The sequence below is a fragment of the Salminus brasiliensis genome, chromosome 4 (genome assembly GCF_030463535.1).
Source record: "Salminus brasiliensis chromosome 4, fSalBra1.hap2, whole genome shotgun sequence".
NCBI classification, from domain to species: Eukaryota; Metazoa; Chordata; class Actinopteri; order Characiformes; family Bryconidae; genus Salminus; species Salminus brasiliensis.
Window position 1 is genome coordinate 1,766,828 of NC_132881.1, and position 23,645 is coordinate 1,790,472.

Genomic DNA, 23,645 nt, shown 5'->3' on the forward strand with positions numbered 1-23,645 from the left:
GAAGAACCGAATACATTAACAGAGTCGTCAGCCGTCGGATCAGTTTCTGCACAAACGTAATTTTATTTAAAAATAGTGACATTCTGTTCATTCTATATCTTAATATAGACTGCAGGTAGGACGTATGTTCATAGATTCATAGTTAGAAAAAGACCAGTGCTGCAACAATTGCTACAATTAATTAAAAACAAAAAAATATATATATATATATATATATATGTCATGTGTCTCTGCCCCCCAACCCCCCCAACCCCGACTAAAGTGACCTATACCTCCTAAAGATAAATGTTTACGCTCCTTTATTTACTAGGTTAAGGCTATGATAGCTTATCTATTAGACTTTAGAATTACAACAATAGTTTGGCATATAAATAAAAATAATAATAATAATAATAATTATAACACTACTATGTGGCTATCGATTGACAGTGTCTTCCAAGAGAGCGTCCCTGTCGGTGTTGCGGCTACATGTTACAAACATATCCTGTACAAGGACCAGATTTGGCCTCATCCTACACGATTGGACCTCAGTAAGGGCATCGTAGAAGTTTTGCTATGCAGCTTCAGCTTATGGACTTGTGCAAAAAAAACAAAAACAAATAATAATAATAATAATAATAATAATAATACACGTTTGTGTAAAATATAAGAACAACAACAACAGGACCGAGGCCTGAAGGCTTGTCGTTATCCTCAAGACACAGTGCTGTTGGATCTCTTGGCCTTTTTCAGAATGTCGCATTTCTTGCGATTCGGGCGCCGGCAGCGCTCATCGATGCTCGGTACGCATTCATAGTGCCAGACCTCTTCCATTTTGTCCACAGGATACACAGCCTCCACATAGTGGCGGATGAGTCGGAGGCGCACCGGGTCAAGCTGCTTCTTGTTGCAGGCACCGGAGTGGTTGTACTGAAGCCTCAGGTTCTCCTGCGTGAAGAGCTCGGGAAAGAGGCGCACGAGAAGGCGGGCGGCGAAGTTCCCGACGGACAGACTCTGCTGGACGATTTCTCGAACTTCAGCGTCTGAGAGCAGGTAGGCGGAAGGCACTGGAAAGTCTGGGGCGGGCACCGTGAGGTCCTCGAGAGGGATCTTGCAGAAATCTTTGCTGCTTTTCTCGGGCGGTAGCGTGGGCACTTCGAAGTCCTCCTTCAGACGGTCTGGGTTCAGCGGGTTGATTTGGCCAGCGGTCCCGAAGTCCCTAGGATCGGGTTCTTGGTCAGGGGTGGAGACCTTCCGGTGTTGCTGGTACGAGCGCCGCTGCTCCGTGTCCCTTCGCCTGCAGCGTTCGTCCAGCTTGCCGACAAACTCGAGGGTCCACACGCGGTCGCTCTCGGCCCTGGGGTAGAGCAGCTGGACGTAATGGCGAATGAGGCTGACCCGGATGGGATCCAGCTGCTTCTTGCCCAACGAACCACTGCAGTTGTAGTGCTTGCGTGCATTTTCATAGGTGAACAGTTCAGGGAACATGAGGACCAGGAGACGGGAGGCAAAGTTTCCGATGGACAGACTGCTGTTGTAGATGCTCTTTAGCTGCTCCTTGGTGAGAAGGTACTCTTGAGGAACGTCGAAATCCGGAGACGGGACGTCCATTTGGTCAAAGTCGACAGGTTCCAGCCAAGACTTCTTAGACCTGCGGTTAGGTTTCTCGTAGTCACAAAGGTCGCTGATCTTGACAACCGAGATGTCCTCAGGCAAGCAAGAAGGGTCGTAGCTGTCCTCGCGGTTGTTGTCCAGACTACTGCCGTTGGTTGGAGTGTTCTCAAGAGCCTCCTCCATACGCTGGACACACAACTGCAGCCAAGTGTCTTCAGGTATGTCTGGAAAATTCGCCTCCATATACTTGCGTATAACGTCCAGTCTGTCCGAACTGACAATCAGCTGTCCCACGGTGCTGTGACCCTCCGGTAGTCTACCGTCTTCAAAGACTTCTGGAAAGAGTCTGTTCAAAAGAAAGACCACGAAGTCCTCAGGCGAGGTGATGTCATCAGGATCCTCCCCGGGCTCTTGGGTAGTATCGAAGACGCCGTCAGACTTGGCATTGCAGAGATGACTACCGTTGTTGCTGTTCTCTCCGGAGTCTAGCGAGAGTCTTTCGTCTTGCCCATCCTCGTTGATGAAATGACAGCCATGATTCTGGACCATGTCGAACCCAAGGACCACTGGAGTCTGTTTCCCACACATCTGCCCGCTCTCCATGTCCTTCTGAGCCCAGAAACGATTGAAAAAGTCATTGACCTGCAGAAGGCACTCCGTCTGCCAAACATTTCCGTTCTTGACCAGCGGGTAGCAGACCTCCACGTAGTTGCGTATGAGCTGAAGGTGCAGAGAATCGAGGGTGCGCTTGCTCGCGGCGCCGCAGGACTTGCAGCCGTGTGCGCATTCCTTGGCTGTGAAAAGCTCCGGGAACAGTTGGACCAGCAGCCTGCAGCCCAGCTCGCCAGCGGTGGAGGTTTGCTCCATCAACTGGGCCAGCTCCTCACTTGTCAAGAGGTACTCGGGCGGAGGCTGGAATTCCATAGACATCTCTGAAGGCTTGATCTGCTTCTTGATGCGGGTCACCTCCAGTGATAGGAGGTCCACTTTGCTGTGCAGCTGGGTCATGCTTGAGTTCAGGGTGTTGAGGATGAAGAACATCTTCTCAAAGAGCGGATACAGGTTGGATTCAGGCGATACGGAGGACGCGGAGGATTCAGCAGCTGAGGTGGACTCCAGGCGACTGTGCTCCTCCAGGCCGCCCAGCTTCGGGAACACGATGCCATTATGGCTGACACGGACCACAGGCTCGTGCTGGCCGTGCAGGTCCTGGCTGGATGCGGCCTTCTTCTCCGTGATACGATGGGAGATGCTGTACAAGGGTTTCCTGTATGACATGATGGTTCTCTCTTGGGGGGATGAGCGAAGGCCATGTGATCTGGGTGTGTCGTCTGAGCCGCCATCTTGGAGGTGCTCCCCAATCTGCGAAGAGTAACGAAGAGGCTGCTGTGAATTCAAGTGCTATTCAAAGAACACCTTCAGATTGAGGTCCAGTAGCATGTAGGTCTGGGTCCGGGGAAGGGCGTTTTGGGCATTTTGGGTGTTTTTGGTACGACACGACAGAACCCTAGTAGGGATGTCTTGATCTGATCCAATTACTTGGGATCTGGGGCTAATCCAGGCATTTTTAAAGGCTCTGGTATCAGCCAATAAGGTTCTGATCCACTTCTGATCCTTAGGTTTGTCGTCTGGCAATTAATTAATAGACAAACTAATTGTTTGTGAAACTACCCCAGACAGGTAGAGTACGACTGAACCGAGCTTTATTTGAACTGATAAGAGCGGAAATGTTCCCAGTTAAAATTAGCAGCTAAAACAAAAGCTAAAGTTAGCTTCTAATGCTAACTCTCCATTCCACCTTAAATACAGCCGCAGTTTCAGGTGTTCGGCTCAGCAGCAGAGCGGAACTACTGTTAGGGACCAGACTCTGGTGGAAATGCTCTAATGTTCTACCAGCGAGAGAACCTCACTCCTTTCTCTGGTTCTGAACCAGCTCTGAACGGAGCAGTCAGAACCGAGGAGGTTGTAGAGGAGCTGGGAGCCGAAGGGTCTGGACAGGTGGGTCAATATTAAACACTACAGATCAGATTAGAGTTTAGTCTGATTTTAGAAACTGGTGCCAGTTAGTGGTTTTACTGGGAGTGTGATTAGCACAGTTCAGCTAAGCTGTGGGTCTGGATTATTCGTAGAAATACGAAGATCAGACTGGGATCGACTGATATTCAGCATTTAGAGACTGGGATCGGATCAGGGGGTAAAAATCCTGACAGGATGGTCGGGATCTGTGATCTGTGTACGGATTCGAGTGGATTACTGCTTTTATAAAACAGCGGTCAGCATAAAAATACATTTATTTAAAAAAAAAAAACGGGTCTATTATTATGTAGATCAGGAATCTGATTTAATTGCAGTGAATAAAACACGTATTTATTTATTTATTTTGCCGTTCGGACTGACCCTGTTCTGCTCTTACCTTAGCCCTCTTCCTGCAGGTTGACCTGTACTGCTCCGTATGAAGGCCATCCAGGCTGATGTGCGCCGCTGATCTTTTAGCGAGCCGCCGAGCAAAGCAGTCTGAGGACCTTCCCTCCAAACACGGTGTCTTCTCGCGGTCAGCGCTGACCTCTGCGTCCTTCTCCACCTTAACCTCTGACAGAGAGGAGACAAGCTTGCTGATGGTGCTGACCGCTCAGGCCCTGTTCACAGCTGGTCACTTCAGACAAGCCGAGTATCAGGATCAGGATCTGGATCAGGCCGAGCTACATAAAACCTTGCCCAGCAAGGTTTGGGTTGTACTTGGATGGGTTTCGGCTGTACTGGTAGAGGTTTTTCCCAGTACAACCAAAACCTCTCCCAGTACAGCCGAAACCCATCCAAACACAACTGAAACCCCTCCCAATACAACCAAAACCCCTCCCAGTACAGCCGAAACACCTCCTATTACAACTGAACCCCCTCCCAGTACAACCAAAACCCCTCCCAGTACAGCTGAAACCCATCCCAATACAACCCAAACCTCTCCCAGTACAGCCGAAACCCCTACTAGTACAACCGAAACACCTCCTATTACAACTGAACCCCCTCCCAGTACAGCTGAAACCCATCCCAATACAACCCAAACATCTCCCAGTACAGCCGAAACCCCTACTAGTACAACCGAAACACCTCCTATTACAACTGAACCCCCTCCCAGTACAACCCAAACTCCTCCCAATACAACAAAAACTCCAAGAAGAACCAAAATCCCTCCCAATACAACCCAAACCTCTCCCAGTACAGCCGAACCCCCTCCCAGTACAACCAAAACCCATCCCAGTACAACCAAAACCCCCTCTAGTACAGCCGAAACCCATCCCAGTACAACCAAAACCCCCTCTAGTACAGCCGAAACCCATCCCAGTATAACCAAAACCCCCTCTAGTACAGCCGAAACCCATCCCAGTACAACCAAAACTCCCAATACAACAAAAACTCCAAGAACAACCAAAATCCATCCCAATACAACCCAAACCTCTCCCAGTACAGCCGAAACCCATCCCAATACAACCAAAACTCCTCCCAGTACAGCCTAAAACTCCTCCCAGTACAGCAGTAATAATGGCTGTGCATTGAGTGAATTTGCATGTTCCGTCCCACACAGACTGAACACCCCCCCGAACTGTCTGCCTCTCACCTTTATCAGACCCACTTCCATCGGTGTTAGCGCTGTGCTCCGAGGAGCTCATTTCCTGCACGGAGAGAAAGAGAGAAACACACACCAGCGTGAACACCAGGACGTCCCGCTTCAGTTAGCTGTGATATAAGACCTTTAGAAACAGCAGAACCTCTGTACACAGCTCTGTTATCTAGAACCTTTTTTGTGCATTTAGAGTTTCCTTATTTCTCCCAGTTTGGTTCTGCCAATCAACCCACCTGCTCGTAACCCCTTAGCACCCCTCCCCTTTAGCACTAGGAGAGTAAGGACTTGTCCCAACACATGTCCAAGTCCACCGTCCTCTGCAGCATCGCCAGGACGCCGACACCCTTAGCCGAAAAGCGCCGGGTCCTCGGCTCCACCACATCAGCTAACAGACGCCAGTGCCGGCCAACGCGGCTTTAAGAGTGCTGAGGGGAGAGAGCGCGGCCAATTGTGCTCTCTCAGACTCCGGCTGCTGATGGCAAAGCGGGATGGCTCGGGATTCCAACTCGCGACCACCCCCAGGGCATAGTGGTAGCATGTATTTAGACTGCTGACCCACTCAGGAGCCCCTAGAAGAACACTTTTAAACCCACTGAAAAAAAACCTATCTAGAAATAAGGTTGCAGGGATGCACCGGTGTTGTGATCCGAGGCCGATGTGGATATCTAGAACTTTTCATGTGGATTTCTGCCAATAGGGACTAAACCCACCTGCACCAGCTTTACAGAGAAACTGAACAAAAAATATTTTCTCCAGAATGTGAATCAGGCAGTGGTTCTTTACACTGTATCAGAATTCCATGATGACTGGACCAATAGAAATGCTCCAAAATGTCTAGAATTTAAATATTTTTACATTGACTTTCATTGAAAAGTACAAAGTTTTTTCCTCCTCCTGTAAAGTTGCTGTTTTGGACGCTATCTCACAAAGCAGGGTTTTTCAGTTAGGGCCAGAAGTGAGAGCTGTCCAGAAGGAGCGTCCCCAACTTCAGAAGGGTCAAGCTCTGATCCCGGGGGCCTAAATCCTCCTTCCGCCCCCCTCCAAACACACCTGATTTAACACTCCAGCCAACAGACCCTGAAATAAACTGCTCATTACTTTTGCAATAGCATAAGAGGAAAACGGTGGAGGGATACATGCTGCAGGGCGTGTGTAGTGCAGCACAAAATAGTCCCCCTATTCTCCTCTATTTTACCATTATCATCATCATCATCATCATCATCATTCCATATAAAACTCAGAAGACTCGTGTGTAGCTTCACTGGTGGGTTTGGATAGTCAAATATATGTATATAATAATAATAGTGGCTATATCTGTGTTGTAGTCGTGGCAACCGACACCCGGTTCCATTCAGCACCACTGTAAAGAGATCTGATTGGGCAGGTTTCTCTACAGTGAAGCTCAGTTTCACACCGAAACCCCCTGCACCCGTGTTTAGACTTTAAAGACTGAATTCTAGAAGAATTTTAGAATTCGGCAGACTGCCCCTTTAAGTTAACCTGCAGAACACAGGGCTCTGTGCAGGGCAGGGTGGGTGAGCTCGCCCTGCAGCAGTGCTGGACCCCACTTGTCCGTGCTTGCAAGGCCGAGTCTCGCCACACTGTGAAAGGGGGGCGCTGCTCCACAACACCACCACCACCACCACCACCACCCCCCCACCTCCGGCCAGTCCACCAAGTCCACTTCCTCATTCTTCCACCAGCAGAAAGCCCACGAAACCCGGCCACAAAGAGGGGCGACGCACCGGGACCACCCCCCGCAGCACCCAAACAGCGCTGCTGCAGAGCTACAGACCACCCTAGCCCACCCTAGTCCCGTTTCAGGGTGCATACATGTCCATATGTGCGCGTGCGTGCGTACGTGTTTTTCTCTCCCCCACCCCTCGCGCGAGGAACTCTCTCCCTCTCTCGCCCGCGCGCGTGAAAAAACACCTAACATCTAAGATCTCGCGCACACACACAAACTCACCTTTTCGGCTCGCGCGCGGTACTTCATCGACGGGCAGCCATGCTCGCGCCTTTCTGCGGTCTGTCCACGGCTTAAAGCCCTGCGTGTTTTTCACCGTGCGCGCGCGTGCGTGCGTGAGAGTGTGTGTGCGTGCGTGCGTGTGTGTGTGTGTTTTGCCCTCTCGCGTGACGTGACGCTGCTGTGGTGTGTCTCTGAGTGTGTATGTCACTTCCGCACAGCCGCGCGTGGCTGTGGAGTGTGCAAAAGCAGAGCGAGAAGCAGCGCGAGCGAAACTAAAGTGCAACTTTCTGCTGCTTTTGCTTCTTTAACGAGAGTCTAGAACCCCCAGCTGCAGAATTTACCCCACGCTTAGGTGGGGGTGCTGGGTGGGGTAAAACCCTGACCCTTCATGATGCCCTTTGACATTTCCAATAAAACCAGTACTAACAGCTGAAGCCCTGCTGCAACACCCAGACCAAGACCAGCTTCTGCTGGGAGATGCTTACAGAGGGGCTCCGCTGGTCATCTAGGGGACAGCATACCCCATTATACTGGTGGGCCAGCTGGTTAAACTGGTCCTGATCAGCACAGGGGGTGTTTACATTGTAGTCTGATGGTTTAGCTGGTCAAACTGGTCAATACTGCAGGACCAGCTTGGTCGAGCAGCATTGGTCGTTCTGGAGATACTGGTCATGGTGGTCAACCAGCTTAGTCATACTGGTTGACTAGCTGATTGGTCACTGGAGTTTGAGTGTTTAACTGGTCTAACTAGCATGACCAGGCTTGACCAGTCTTGTGGAACCAATGGTAGTGGGCCTGCACCACCAAGCCGGTTGTCCATCGTGAACATGCTGGTTTATTAGCATGACCGGTGTGAGCACACTGCTCCACCAGTATGACCAGCTTGACCAAACCAGTAGACCAGTATATAAAGGAGGGCATATGGTAGGCTTGTCTCGAGCTACACTGGTCAGCCAGCTTAAACCGAGGCTGGTCTTCAGCTTGATTTATATATATATATATATATTATAATATTATATCATATTATATTATTTATTACATACTAACAGTACATGACGGTCGATCAGGGGTGCCCAAACTTTTGCCTACAGTTGTGCTTATGTTGATCATTTGGAATCAGTGGGTTTTAACCTGGGAATCTGCCAAAAACCCAAATACTAGACCAGTCCAGAATGACCAGCAGACCTGACCGAGTCCAAACCCTGTAAGAACATCCAGAATGAAGTTATGGCTTCATTAATAAACAGAATAATTAATATAGAGTTAAGTTATAGAATAATAAATAGAATTAAGGATAAGTTCTATTGGATATGGAGTTAGTTAGTGACTGACCTCTACCATTAAACTGCACTCTGCTGCCCTTTCCGCTGCTGCCATCTAGTGGACATGAGCCGAAATACAAGTTCACATCAGGGAGCTCAAAAGACAAGCTGTCCAAAAGTATCCAGACACCCACTACTAATGGTGGGAATTCAGCTGTTTAAGGTGAGCTCACTGTATAATCGCCATGGGAGAGCACTGTCCAATAGGACTGGACACGCTCTGGAGCGACCATACATGAGCCTAAGGTCACCATGATCAATGGATGGTCAGCACGGTATGATGATGTCATTATTATTATTATTAGTGGCATTAATCTTATTAATACTCTCTAAATATATTTTTACATATCATTCTTTACACACCGATCTGCCATAACATTAAAACCACCTGCCTAATATCCCCAATAGCCCCAAATCGGCTCTGGCCTGTCGAGGCATGGACTCCACCAGACCACTCTGAAGGTGTCCCGTGGAGGTGTCTAAGTTGTGAGGTGGGGCACCATGCTGTCTAATGCCAGGCGTGGGCTAGTAGAGGGGGTATAAAGCCCCCCAGCATTGAGCTGAGGAGCAGTGGAAGAGCTGTGCTCTCTGGAATGATGGTGGTGGTGGAGCTCCATCCAGTACTTTTAGATGGGATGAGTTGAGGAGTTGACGGAGGCTGATGAGGTGAGGTGGTGATCATCATCATCACTATCATCATCATCATCATCCTCCAACATCCTCACCTCATTAATGCTTGTGTTGCTGACTGCAATCAAATCCTCACAGCAATGCTCTGCACCAAAATCTAGTAGGAAGCCTTCTCAGAGACAGTTACTCCAGCAAAAGCAGAAGAAACAGTGATGAATGAGCAGGTGTCCCAATACTTTTGTCAATGAAACCAGCTTCTCTGCTCATGAAACTCAGAAGGGCATCAAACCAATTGCACAATTAATGGTCTGCTTGGAGGTAGTGAGAAGTGACAGAATAGGGTCATTTGGATCTTTGCTAGGGTCAGTGTCCCATGACCGCAGGCCCCATGACCACAGGCCCCATGACCGCAGGCCCCATGACCGCAGGCCCCAGGCGTGCTTTTCTTTTCGTCATATGTTCCTTGTCGCCGAGCCGGGCTTTCAATGGGTTTAATATGGTGATGGTCCAGATTTGTCGCCCTGTTGTCACTCAGCTGAGAAACCCTTCATCGTGGAGAGCCTTCGTCAGTAATTCCGCTGACGTTCTCCCGCTGCCATTAACTATGGCGCCCTCTGTGGCCAATGTGGCGTGACGCACATTAGTAGCGTCTGTATTAGGGAGCGTTTAAAGGTGCGGTGCGTGGATGTGGAGCGCTGGCAGACGGAGAGCAGGTCATTATTCAGGTAATGGAGGGGCTGAGTGACATTACCGTGCGACTGCTGGATCTATCAGGCGGTGAAGCGAAGAGCCGGTGCTGGGGGTCAGCCTGCGTCAGGGAGGGGCCACCGGGAGGCCATGTCATCACCAGAGGGCCCTGCAACCTGGCACTACTCATTCAACATGCCTCATTAATGTGCCATTAAAACTCACTTCTATCTAAGACCCAGAGATCCACCCCCCTCCCTCCCCCCACCATACATTTACATACATGCACGGAATATTAATGGAACATAATTCTTTAAAATAATTCATCTAATATTCAGCATTTTTACCCAGTTTGGAAGGCCAGTTACCCCTACTCCCGTTTACCTGAAGGGGGGGAAGACAAGCACATGTCTCCTCCAACACGTGAGGCCAGCCACCGCCTTTTTACCCCCAACCCCTGCTGATGCAGCATCGCTAGGTAGCCCAGCACACTTGGAGGACACCTCGGCTCCCCAGCTCTGATACAACAGCTAGCAGACTACGAGTGATGTGGGGAGGAAGTGCCATCAGCCCACCCCTGAGAGAAAGCAAGGCCGATTGTGCTCCATCAGGCTCCGGCTGCCGATGGCAAGCAGCATGAACCGGGACTTGAACCGGCAACCCTCAGCTCACAGTTACGTCTCATTTTATTACCAAAACCTACTCACTACTACCCTTGATTTCAGGAAAACAATGGATGAGCAGGTGTCCCAATACTTTTGTCCATTTAGTATAATTGTAATAATGGGAAAAGGTGCCACAACACAAAGCACAGCGCCCCCTGCTGTGTATGGGTCTGCATAGCCTCACGACTTACAGGACTTGAAGGATCTGCTGCCGGCTGCAAGCAGCATGACCTGGGATTCGGACCGGCGATCCTCGGACCACAGTTACGTCTCATTTTATTTAAGATTGACAGACAAATGAGGCCAAAAATGGTCATTTAACTAATTTTAAACCACTATAACGATGCAGTTAGGACCCCCGAAGCGCCCCCCGCCCCCTGGTTCCCAAAACCCACTCACTTATACCCTTGATTTCAGGAAAACAATGGATGAGCAGGTGTCCCAATACTTTTGTCCATTTAGAATAATCCTAATGATGGAATGTCTTGGTGGCAGGTAGTCTTAATGTTTTGGCTCATGTGGATATATTGGGATGGGGGGGTGCATCTGCCCCTTGACCTGTGCTGCTGTCACTGTCTGGGAGGCAGACTGTAAACACTGGAGCTTTCCTACAAGTGATGCTTGTCTGGAACTGACTGTTTTTCTGTGTGTGTGTGTGTGTGTGTGTGTGTGTGTGTGTGTGTGTGTGTGTGTATTGTAATGACACACACTTGAGCTGAGGTGGTGCTGCTGTCTCGTGAGCCCTCTCACACACATACACACTCACTCACTCACTCACTCGCTCTCTCTCTCATGCATGGAAGAGCAGCCGCCATGTCATCAGACTGCTCGGGTGTCCGTGAATCGCCAAAACCGCAGAAATCATCTTCATGAGCAAAAACAGACCAGATCACATTACCCAGAGCCATGATACCAACAGCCATCAAACCACACACACTGTATGAGAGAGAGAGTGTGTGTGTGTGTGTGTGTGTGTACCTGATGGTGGGTAGACTGTCTGGGCAGGCCTGCAATAACACACACACACACACAGACAGACCCTCTGACACACAACCTGACCGAGGGAATTAAATCCAAAAAGGCAATAATTACAATAAACCATTCAAATGTAAACAGAGTCGCTCACAGAGAGCTTCAGCGCCAGAACCGGAGTTCTACAGTGGAGGTGAACGGACCAGAACCAGATGCCTGAAGCTCTAATAAAAGCTCCTCACAGAAAGTTCTTCACCTAATGGTGATGAAGACGCTGCCTGACGCCTGAGACACTGTTCTACCAGAGTTCTGAGAAGATCCTGGGTCCAGGGTTTCATCTACACATCACCACTGTCCAATGAAAAGCTTGTATCTCCAACATAGTGGCTTTACAGGAGAAGGCAAAATGGCCCTAATGGTTTTGGAGTTTAGTCCAAGTAATTTAGAGCATTTCTATTGGTCCATTCATCTAGAATGATCGACACAGTGTACAGAAGCAGCTACAGGGCTCTAGCCATGGAGAAAACTAAAAATGGAGATAAATGGTTCTTCAGGGTTTTTTTTTTTTTTGCACCCAGCAAGACAGAGGGGGACATAAGGACAGGGGGAGAAGAGGGAACGGTATGTCCAGAGAACTCAGAGAGGAGATTTACCACTTGAACCATCACCAGAATGTCCTCTGGGTTTGTCGGACACTAGAGGGCGCTCCAGAGCGAGTCTGAAACGAAAGGGTTAATATGGAGCATTTGATACAAATCCTAGTTTCTAAGTGCCAGCGCGCCCACCAATTAGCACTCGTAGCATCAATGCTAGCGTCTCTATTGCCCAAATCAAAATACAGGAGTGGACGAGTGGATGGACACTATTTTTAACTAGTTCCATTAACTCCAATTATTAGAGGACTCGCTCAGGGGCGCCCTCTGGTGTTCTGCAGTCATATCGCAGGGGCAATAGAAACGATAACGATAACGAGGAGACTGTTAGTGCTTAATAAACACTGATCAGCTGCAGGTTTCATTACTAACAGTGTAATTAGATCGTGTGAGTATCGTGATAAATATCGTGTCTTTAAATATCGTGATATAGTATTTTTACAATATCGCCCAGCCCTAAGTCTAGCTTCACTATATTTTGTCTCTCAAGTCATATTTCCTCATTTTAGTACCTTTGATCCTAAAGGAAACACTGGGGACCTGAACTCTTCACAGAACTCTGGTTAGGAACCGTTAGGTGGAGGTAGAACCGTTAGGTGGAGGAACATTTGGAGCTTTTAGAGCTTCAGACAGCTGCTTGCCTTCACCTCCACTGTAGAGCAGTGTGCGTGAGCTTGCTATCTCCAGTGCTAAAACTTGAGAAGCAAACTTCAGACACTATTGGTGTCGCTCAGGCCTCACTTTCAAAGCTAACCTCCATCTCCTCCACACCAGGGGACTGAAGCTAGCCTCAGTCAGAAGCATTAGCGTTTACCCTGTCCTATCAAGATCCATTTAGCTGTTTGAGTGGAAACGCCAGCGTCCTGTTCTGCCTCTGTTCCTTCCTCCTCTCCGCTTTGGCCTGGGAGTTTTACCGTGTCCGCTCTTGGCGCTGCTGAATGTTTAATGGATGGCCAGGGGCCTTCCCTGCTCCAGCAAAGCGCCTCAGCCACAGCGCCAAGGGTGGGAGGGCAGTAAAGGCCTCCAATAAAGTAAAGCTGTTTTACTTTCTGTGGCTCTTCCGTACTCGCGTTTTCCACCCTCCTGGTCAAAGTGTTAGCATCACCGCGGTGCTAAAGAGCGTCCAGCAGTCTTTTCAAACTTCAGCTCGCCGTCACTTCAGCCGAGCCTGGTGTCAGAAGTTCGGTCAGAACTTCTTCAGGTGGATAATGTCCGTATGTCCGTACTAGACTTGGCTTCTGTATGAAACGGTTACCTATAAACAAAATTACTCAGGCATGCAGCTAGCCTGATACCCTGTGTCCAAATATTTGTGGACACCCCTTCTAATGGAGGCATTTAGCTACTTTAAATTGCACCCATTGCTGACACAGATGTGCAAATGCACACACTCACCCTTGTCTAGTCCCTGTAGAGAAGAAGTACTGCCAATAGAATAGGACTCTCTGGAGCAGATCAACATCATGACCCTATTGGCTCCATGCTGCCTAATAATGCCAGGCGTGGGCTAGTAGAGGGGTATAAAGGGGTATAAAGGTCCTGAGGGGTCAACGAGGGATTGGGGAAGGGCGCATTTGCCCATTGACTTGATGGACGGTGGTTCTCCAGTCAATACTTTTGAATGGCAGGAGTTGGGGAGTTGGGGGTGATGAGGTGGGGTCATCTCATCATCATCATCATCATCATCCAACATCCTGACCCCACTAACGCTTGTGTTGCTGAATGCAATCAAATCCTCACAGCAATGCTCCATCCTCCAAAATCTAGTAGAAAGTCTTCCTCCCTGGACAGTAGAGACAGTTACTCCAACAGAAGCAGGATCAGCTCTTTTTAATACCCCTGATTTAATAAGAAACAGGGAATGAGCAGGTGTCCCAATACTTTTGTCCATACAGTGTATATGTAAATGAGGTCTGTACTGATTGGTTGCTATGTATTCCAAAAGCAATCAATGCTGAAACACTCTTCTTGTTTCAGAGTGAGTGGGCGGGGCTCAAATGCTGCTGTAGGATTGGACACATTGCATGCAAATGAGCTGGTTTTTGTGACATCACTTCAGCCACTGTTCCGATGCCTTTGATTTTTCTGCCAAACTATCGCTTTAAAGTGCACCTGAGGGAGGCAGTGTGTGTGTGTGTGTGTGTGTGACAGAGAGAGAGAGAGTGCCTGATTGAGTGTTTGGAGTGTGTGTGAGTGTATCTGTGGCTCGGTGGACCCGGCGGTGACCGTCACGCCCCTCCGTCCCGCTTCACACCCAGAGCGTCCCGGTGCGGTCGCCGGGGAAACCGCAGGCCCCCCAGGCTGGCGCCACTGCTTAGGCTGAGCTAATCGATACCGGAGCACTTCCTGCCCATCTGCCCTGCTCCCACACTGCGCTCATTAATTATTACTGCCAGTGCTGCGGCAAGAACGCCCTGGGCACCCACAACACACACACACACACACACACACACACACACACAGGTACTGCTATGCATGTCTGCACACAGTAGGGCCGGCAAAACAACTTTACACTATCGGTCCAAAAGTATCCGGACGCCCCATTGCTGAGTGTCCACCGAGTCACAGATACACTGGCACACACACACACACTCCAAACACTTGAAGAGCTACGAGGCCAAGGCTAATAAGTACTGAAAGCTTAAGTACTCCAGGGATGTAGTGATGAGCTGGTTTGTGTGACACTACATGGACAAAAGTATTGGGACACCTGCTCATTCCCTGAGCTGATCCTGCTGTTGTTGGAGTAACTGTCTCTACTGTCCAGAGAAGAAGACTATCCACTAGATTTTGGAGGAGCCTTGCTGTGAGGATTTGATTGTATTCAGCAACAAGAGCGTTAGTGAGGTCAGGATGTTGGATGATGATCACTACCCCACCCCACCTCATCATCATTCCAGAGAACACAGCTCTTCCACTGCTCCACAGCTCCTCAATGCTGGGGGTCTTTATACCCCTCTACTAGCCCACACCTGGCATTATTAGACATTATTGGGTCCAATAGGGTCATGATGTTGATCTGCTGCAGAGAGTCCTATTCTATTGGCAGTACTTCTCTACAGGGACTAGACAAGTTGTGTGTGTGCATTTGCACATCTGTGTCAGCAATGGGTGCAGCCTAAAGTAGCTGAAAGCGTCCATCAGAAGGGGTGTCCACAAAGATATGGACATATAGTGTATATCCCTCTGTTCAGCCTACAGTAGCATTTTAGCCCCAGCTAATAATGCTGAAGCCAAAAAGAGTGTTTCAACCTGGATTGCTTTTGGAATACAGGGGAGCCAATCAGAACAGAGCTCATTTACATATATCCGTGTTAATAAATATCGGCTTATTGATAAAAACAACCTGCGTAATTCTAAGGCAGATGATTTACACAGCTGTATAATCTCCATTGAAACGCACTGACCAGTAGAACGGGGCAGTGGCACATGACCCCAAGGCTGAGCGAGGGCTAGAGGGGTATAAAGCCCCCCCGGCGTTAGCCCGTGGAGTCGTCTGGAGCCCTCTGGAGTGATGGTGGAGCTCCATCTAATGCCTTGGACTGGCAGAACTAACCTCACTGATGCTCTTGAGTGGCTGAATGCAATCAAATGCTCCTCACAGCAATGTTCCAGCTATATACGCTACACTATACATTATATGTGTAAAGCACAAGCTTCTGCTATTCTGGGAAGGCTTTACGCTAGACGTTGGAACATTGCTGTGATGAGAATTTGATTGCATTCAGCCACACATGAGCTGTATTAGTGATGGTCACTCGTAGGGGGGCTTTTTAGGTCCACGCTTGATATTGGGTGTGGTGACCTTCACACGTTCATGTGCAGGTGGCTCATTCTACTGGTCAGTGCTTCTCTTTGGACTCTGCTCTCCCTGTTTTATGAAGTATTGCACAACTATTATTCATTTATTAATATTAACCCCTAATATTAATATTATAAACCCCTACATCAGCAAAGTGTATTGAGCTCGGGAATCTTACAGGGATCTGCAGCTGAACTGCTTTGACATACGAGTTCATGTTAACGAAATGAAGGGAAATTGGCGAGGCCTGCAAGAAACCACAGCGACAGCAGAAACAGCAGCGTCCTCGTTTATCACCGATGCTCAAGGCTAATCTCACATCAAACTTCTCTGAGAGTCCAAACCGCACCTAAAAGATCATAAAACATCGACATATAAAATCCAGAGCAATTGCTTTCCTCAGACTCCGCCCACCAATTCATAGCTACTGTTGCTAGGTTGGTCAAGCTATACAGAACATGGGTAAAAGTCCCATATACAAACAACCACATATTAAAGGGCCCATACCAAACATCTTCAGCGTGTTTTATTTCTCTTCTTCTGGGTTAAAATTGTATAATGTGAGTCGATTCAGTCGCCAAAACTCAAAATTCACTTTTCCATGACTATTTTATATCCTCACGTCAGCCTGTAGAAGGTGCTAAGGTGTTAAGGTGCCTTTAAGGCTGACATATGCATAGGATCTCTGCAGTGACTGGACCTGATCTGAACGGTTTGTCCTGTACTGTTCTTGCAGAAAAGAAAGAAGAAGTAAATTTATAAATATCTAAATAAAACCAGTCTATATGGACCCCCTTTATATAAATTATGGGCGGAGCTAAACGTGAATATAGGCAAATGTGTTGTCCGTTTACACACTTCACTAGATTCAACGTTTGTGAATCATCTGGACCAAGGCGTGAATGGTACACAGAAGGTGTGGGCCCTTTAAATGGAGGTGTTCGACTTGACCCTTACTAGCCTTCTGTAAAGCTGGTGGGCGGAGCACGAAAAGGCCAACTGGACGTAGTGACCAGCTGGTTCTGCAGGAAAAGTGTCCATGTTCCATGCACTCGAGGAGACTTCAGAACTTCATGACGGCGCTGGCGATGTTCTCCAGGGCCGACCGAGCCTCGGACGCTGGGAAACGGCGGATGGCCTCCAGGGCTTTGTTGCCATGGTAACTGCAGAGGTCAGATGCTTGACTCACGCCGTTCTCCGTCTTGATCAGGCGCCGGAGCTGGACGGAAAACAGCAACACGGGATCAACATACAGTTCAAGAACAGAAAGAACAGCTCATTGTGTGTGTGTGTGTGTGTGTGTGTGTGTGTGGTATCGGTAACTCAGCTGGGAACCTGAAGGGTGCCTAAACGGGTCAGTGGTGGGACCAGGAGGGGTTACGAATGGGCCCCATCTGGGTTATACACATGGAGCCTATATGGGACCAATATGAGATTTAGGTGGGCTGCAACAATAGGGTCCATTTGGAAAGCTCAACTGGGTCCCAGTAACTAAGTATGTACAAACCCACTCGGAGCCCACTCGGAGCCCACCTGGAACCCACCTGAACCACGTTCCACCCACTTTAGCCCCCACATGAGCTTTCTGGCTACATCATTACTGTAGCCATTTCATTTACTCTCCAAACCCACCAGTGAAGCTACACGTGTCTTCTGAGGTTATACGGAATGAAGATGATGATGATGATGATGATGATGATGATGATGATGGGAAAACAAGGGAACTATCTTTGAGGACTATTTTTGTGCCACATAAGCCCAGCAGCTCTGGTAGAACAGTGTCTCAGGCATCAGGCAGCGTCTTCATCACCATTAGGTGAAGAACTTTCTGTGAGGAGCTTTTATTAGAGCTTCAGACGTCTGCCTCCCTTCACCTCCACTGTAGAACCACAGCTCTGACTGGGGGAGCTTATCTAGAACCCAACATTTCACAACAAACCCACCAAACCCCCCCCCGAACCCACCAAACCCAGTCTGAATGAGTTTGTTTAAAAAATCTTTTTGGAGTTTTTGAAATTTGGGGAAACTGGTGGACTCCCCCAATCACTGCTTGCTTACTTTCCTTTAATTAGGGGTAGGTTTACCTTTCCTTACAATTTACACAATTTAGTAAACGTATGTTCAGGCCTACAATACAAAAAAAAACTAAACTCAGAGCATTTCAAAACACACACACACACACACACACACACACACACACACACACACACAGAGACAGTTCCTGCTGTGTTAGAACATGTTTTGCTGGAGGCCGCTTTGCCAAATGAATTCTGAGATGTGTTTTGCTGAAGAGCCCTCATGGGCCTAAAGTTAAAAACAGAAAAGAGAGAGAGACAGAGAGAGAGACAGAGAGAGAGAGAGACCAGGTCTGAACCCAATAGAGGGGCCTTCCTCCCAGAACTCATTTACTTCAGATTATAAGGCGTGTGTAGTTTGGTATATATATTAATAGAGTAGTGTGAATACTGCAACTGTTAACCCAATCATGTGCTCACACTGGGTCCACCTGATCAGAATTCAAAGATTTGGATCATAGTGGGACCTTTTATTGCATATTGTTAGGCAAATGCTACACGAGCGTATTCCACTAGCATATCTAATTATTATAATTAATACGCCACTTAATATTAATAACATCTGTAATTATATACAGTCATAATATAGACATGATTTCTGTTACTGAGGACAGTAAAGTAAGCAGAAGATGAACTGATCTCCAAAAGATAATAAAGCAGAAGGTGAAACTTTCAACATTTTAAGCAAGATTTGTGTTATTATTGATTTAGAGTGGAAAAAAGGAAAGAAGAAGCACAATGCAAAAGTTTGGGCACCCCAAGAGAGCTCAGATTACTTTTATCAAGAGCTCAGACTTTTTTTGATATGATGTGAATCTGTTAGTTGTTCTTTATATTGTTTTAGGATTTCATGATGAACAGCCCAATAGAAATGCAATATTATAAAATTTTGCATTAAAATTTAATTAAGTTAATTAAAAAGATAAAGTTTTCGCCTTTTCCAATAAATCTGCAGTTTTGTATTTTTGTGACATACATGCATAACATAAATAAATAAATAAATAAATATAGGAGCACCCTGAGACAATTAGGTTCTTCAACTTTCAGCGGCAGAAGTCCCAACGACTAAATGTTGTATGTTTTAAAATCACTGCCATCATTTGACTCTACTGGCTCCTACCTGCCTTACAGTGCCACTCGAGATACAAACTGAAGACTCAGGCTTAACTCTCCCACAGCAGCTTCTCACAAATCAACAACGTGCTCCATCAGTTTCAGACAAATATACATTTTAGCTTCTGGTGCTGGTTCCCAAATACGACCATCTACCCTAACAAACCATTTTGACCTCCATTAAGTTACTGCAGAAAGAAGATGTGAGAAAATGAGAAAATGAAACTCAATTTCAACTCAAACGTCTGACTGAATTTTTGAGTTTAAAGGCAGCAGACTGGCCAACTTCCCTACATAAACTCACAAAATCTTCACAGATTCACCCGAATCTGGCATATTCATCATTCAGTACAGTGAATACTAAGACTTGTCTGAAAGGGTGATGAAGATAATCAGTGAATTCACTAAAGAAACTGTAGATCTGAAAAACATCTCTGTAAAACTTTTTGACACTTGGACAATCAAAGTACTTCAACATTTATCAAATTTAAAACACTAATTATATAATTATATTAAGTATAATATATTTATTAAATATAAAGTCATATATAATAACTTTTTTAAACAGTATTACTGAGTAAGAAAGTTAAAATTGAACATGTAGAAAGTTGGGATTTACTCTTCAACCAATCGGAGAGTGTGTGTAACACAGCGCACGCCTGCCTGCCGGAACTGAGAGAACAAGGTTAAGCAGGGTGTGTGTGAGGTGTAAGTGTGTGTGTGTGAGTGTGTGTGAGTGTGTGTGTACCCTGTTGAAGGAGAATCTCTTGTGATGTCGCTGTCACACAGTCTCCCTGTCTCCTCTACAAATAAACCCTGCCACTCTATCCCCTAATATCCCGTTTCCACGGCGACCCGAGCTCCCTTCATTCTCTCTCACTCTTCCTGCTCCCCTCCACCCGCTCCTGCTCATCCCTCCATCTGTCTCGCCTTCTCTCTTCTCCCTGTGACTTTGGAAACCAAATTTCTGAACTCGCTATCAGTTACACACAGGAGACACCCTCTAATCACCTAATACACACACACACACACACACACACACACACACACACACACACACACACACATTATTTACTAAGTTAAGAAGAAATACATACACAGTCAATATGGGTTTTATATGCATGCATCAATAATAATAATAATAATAATAATTATATATATATATATATCTCCCATTTGTATTATTTGAGAATGTACATTTAATAATATATTACATTTATAATACATATACAACTATGCAATATTATCCCATTGGTATTATATATTGTTAAATATGTAATTTATCAAATGTATATGCAACAATATCCCATTTGTATTTGATATCATTATTTTTTCACACACACACACACACACACACACACACACACACACAAATATATATATCCTATATGTATATATATGTAATAATACAGGTGATTTGTTACAGATGTAACTATTTATATGTAATATTAAATATGCAATCTATCATACATGAATATGCAATAATGGTATGTTATATAGAATCATTTGTATTGTAAAATATTAAACACACACACACATATATATACATATATATACACCTATCTACCTATCTATATTATATATCCAAAAAAAAAATAATTCAGTAAGTGAAGAGTCGCTCACCTTTGAGTAATCAATCTGTTTTGTCATGTTCTGGGTCTGCAGAGAGAGGGACAGGGACAGGGACACTCTGGTTAATCTTAACCAATAAAACTCTGGTCTCACTGCATGGCGCTCTACACCTGTCTGTACTGTACAGCTGGGCCTGTGTTGTACCTGCTGCAACTGGTGGAGCCATCGCTCCGGCCCAACGATCAGCCTGTGAAACACCACAGGAGCCGAGTCCAGACTGAAGCCAGTAGAGTCCGAGCTGCTTTTCAGAAACGGCTGCAGGTCAGAGTTCAGCTGCAACACACAAGGATTTCATTCATGAGGTCTGAGAAGTTTGCGCCACGTTAAAAAAAATAAAATAAATAATAACAATAATAAAAAAAAGACACGATCAAAAACTACTTTTTTTATTTATATCATTTGATGTGGCTCATTATTAGGTCTTTCTAATTATTCTGTCAGTCCATCCTGGATTAAAAGCTCGGTTTTTGCTCCACACTGTTACAAATATAAGATCCTTAAAAGGAACTTCTGGAGGTTCTTCTATTTTAAACTGTGGAGGAACCTCTTAAGATGATGAGAAGGACCTTACACAAAAGGTTTTTTAGAGGAAAAAGGTTCCTTGAAGGTTCCTCAAAGCACCTTAAGAGGTTCCTCCACATGTCCTCCAAGGATCTTATACTTTTAACAGTGTCTCTCCACGTACTCCAACTCATCCCATCCCTGGAGCTCAATCACTCCAGAGAAGACCACAGCCCCATTCCTCTGACTCGCTTTCTTCTCTGACCGCTGTTCCTGGTCTCTTCCCTGTGTGTGTTTCAGCACTCACCGTACTGCACAGATCTGACTGGCCGAGTAGCTTCATGTGTGATCTTTACATGTGTGAGTTTCCTGGGCTGCAAAACCTTAAAGACTAGCCGGAAAGACTAGAAAAGTTACGCTGGATAAAATGTAAATAATTCTTAACAGTTTAATCGGTTATAGCTCCAGGGCCGGATAGCTCTGGACCACCTATTAGCGACCTTTGCTTTTAGGGGACGGTCAGGTGAAAAATCCTACATTTTCTTTGGCCGTTCAGCTCAGAAGCGTTTGGAGTCCACGTGTTGCTTTGTTACTTTAGCACTGCGGATATGAGGCCAACGGTGTGCTAAAGGTCTCTGCAACGTTAGATTTTGAGGCCTACCCTCATAGAAACGTCCCAACACACCCTTAAGCGCTGAATAACCTGCTTGTACAGTATTTCAGAAACAGCTTACAGCGACAGCGTTCTCCAACTGTCCTTCTGGAGAGCTACCTTCCAGCTGAGGTTCAACTCCAACCTCAATCAAACGCCCCATTCAGCCAATCCGGCACTTCTGAAGGCGGTAACAAGCTGGGTCAGCTGGATCAGGTGTATAAGGGCTGGAGACCACTGGTCTAAGGAACAGGCAGTACGGCACAAGGATTCGGTCCAGGGATCTGTTGAGAAGGCAGTGTGTGTGTGTGTGTGTGTGTGTTACCTTGTGTCCGAGGGCAAGGTGTTTCCCGTATCGGTAAGCCTGCGTTTGGGCCTCGGTGTCATGCCTGGCCAGCTCCATTGCTGCTTGGCAGCTCTTCGCCAGCAATGCACCATGGGAAAGGAACGTCTGGTCCTCCCACGACGCGACAGACAGATTTCCTTCCTTTGACAGAAAAAAAATGTACAGATGAGAATCATGAGATTCGTGAGATTCGTACCTGCTCCTGCAACACATTTTGGGGTGAGGACTAGAGGCTTGGGGGCGGTATCACTGCACAGTAGAACAGCGCACTGCCAATAAGAAGAGTCTGGAGGTGACACTGTACAGAAGACACTCCATAAACCCACCACCCCCCTCTCGTGAAACCCCAGTGAGGACGCTGGAAAGGCATCCTTTTCCTGCGATGGCTCTTCCTTAAGGGTCAGAGTTGTCCAGGCATCGCTGCACAGTAAAGCAGTGCACCACCACTGCAGCCTCTGCTGAAACCTCCTGAAGGTCTATTCCATCACCAGGTCAATCGCCAAGTCGAAACGAGCCACGGCGTTCTCTGTTCTGCTGATTAAAATAAACACTGCTCTCACTAACAGAAGAGTCGCTCTGCTTTGCGAGAGCACCACCACTTGATCCCGAGCTCCTAATGAGGCCTTTAACTAACAGCCGCTAACCGTTCACGGCTCCGGTTACACTCAACACTCCCGTCCTGATCCGAGGTCAGCATCTGAAACCTGGCGGCTAATTTACGCCGCAGCCCGACGACCCCCAGACCTGAGCGCCCGAAAGGCCCGAAGCTCCTTGTGCCGTACCGACGTTTCAAAGTCAGTGGGAAAGATCACGACAAAAAAAAAATAACACCAACAACAACAGACGGATCAAAGTTTGGAAACGGAGCCGCTCGCTCCAAAATAAGCCTAAAACGAGAGGATCAGGGGCCGAGGGACACAAAGTTCTAGACTTCCTCCACGATTAATACCTGTTACCTTCAGCTGAGCGGGGGGTGTGGGGTGTGGGGAGGGACGAACGCGCAGCACTAGGCTGCAGGCTGGGACCGGACCAGAGGATGGAGTGTAACCGGAGCAGTCTTTGAGGAGGAAAAGTGATGCGTTCCTCTGCTCGGAATCCTCTCTGCTAAAAGGGGTGAAGAGAAACATGACCCCAAACCATCTCTCTCCATTTCCCTCTCTCCCGCTCCATCAGTCCATCAGGGGCGGGCGATTCTGCAAAAATATTGCGTATTGCGATAGGCAGAGACATCGTCATGCTTTACGCCATGTTGAGGATGGGCGATATGACGCATCCTGTGAATATTAGTGACCCAATACCCCAATACCATCTTGGTGTTTCTATAAATAATCCAGCCTTAGCTAAAACATGCTAATACACAACAGTAAACCAGTAAAACCACTGGAACCCCAGTAGGTTGTGAACTGCTGTGGAA

At 47.1% G+C, this 23,645-nt stretch overlaps 2 protein-coding genes across 3 annotated transcripts in view; both read right to left on the minus strand.

The window, feature by feature from the left end:
* Nucleotides 1–51: 51 nt before the first annotated feature.
* Nucleotides 52–7,309, minus strand: bend3 (BEN domain containing 3). Its single transcript, XM_072676743.1, has 4 exons — nucleotides 7,182–7,309; nucleotides 5,207–5,261; nucleotides 4,007–4,182; nucleotides 52–2,955 (listed from the first exon to the last, which is right to left on the minus strand). Exons 1-4 carry the CDS (start codon nucleotides 7,206–7,208, stop codon nucleotides 694–696), a joined length of 2,520 nt encoding a protein of 839 aa, XP_072532844.1. The 5' UTR covers nucleotides 7,209–7,309; the 3' UTR covers nucleotides 52–693.
* An 8,657-nt stretch (nucleotides 7,310–15,966) lies between these two features.
* pdss2 (prenyl (decaprenyl) diphosphate synthase, subunit 2) overlaps nucleotides 15,967–23,645 on the minus strand; it is a 52,495-nt gene continuing 44,816 nt past the window's right edge. For both annotated transcript variants that reach the window (XM_072677294.1, XM_072677293.1), the window contains 4 exons: nucleotides 22,211–22,372; nucleotides 20,877–21,005; nucleotides 20,724–20,759; nucleotides 15,967–17,131 (listed from right to left, as the gene is read on the minus strand). In XM_072677294.1, coding sequence (XP_072533395.1) covers nucleotides 16,976–17,131; nucleotides 20,724–20,759; nucleotides 20,877–21,005; nucleotides 22,211–22,372 — 483 coding nt within the window. In that variant the 3' untranslated portion in view covers nucleotides 15,967–16,975. The remainder of the gene's footprint in view (nucleotides 17,132–20,723; nucleotides 20,760–20,876; nucleotides 21,006–22,210; nucleotides 22,373–23,645) is intronic.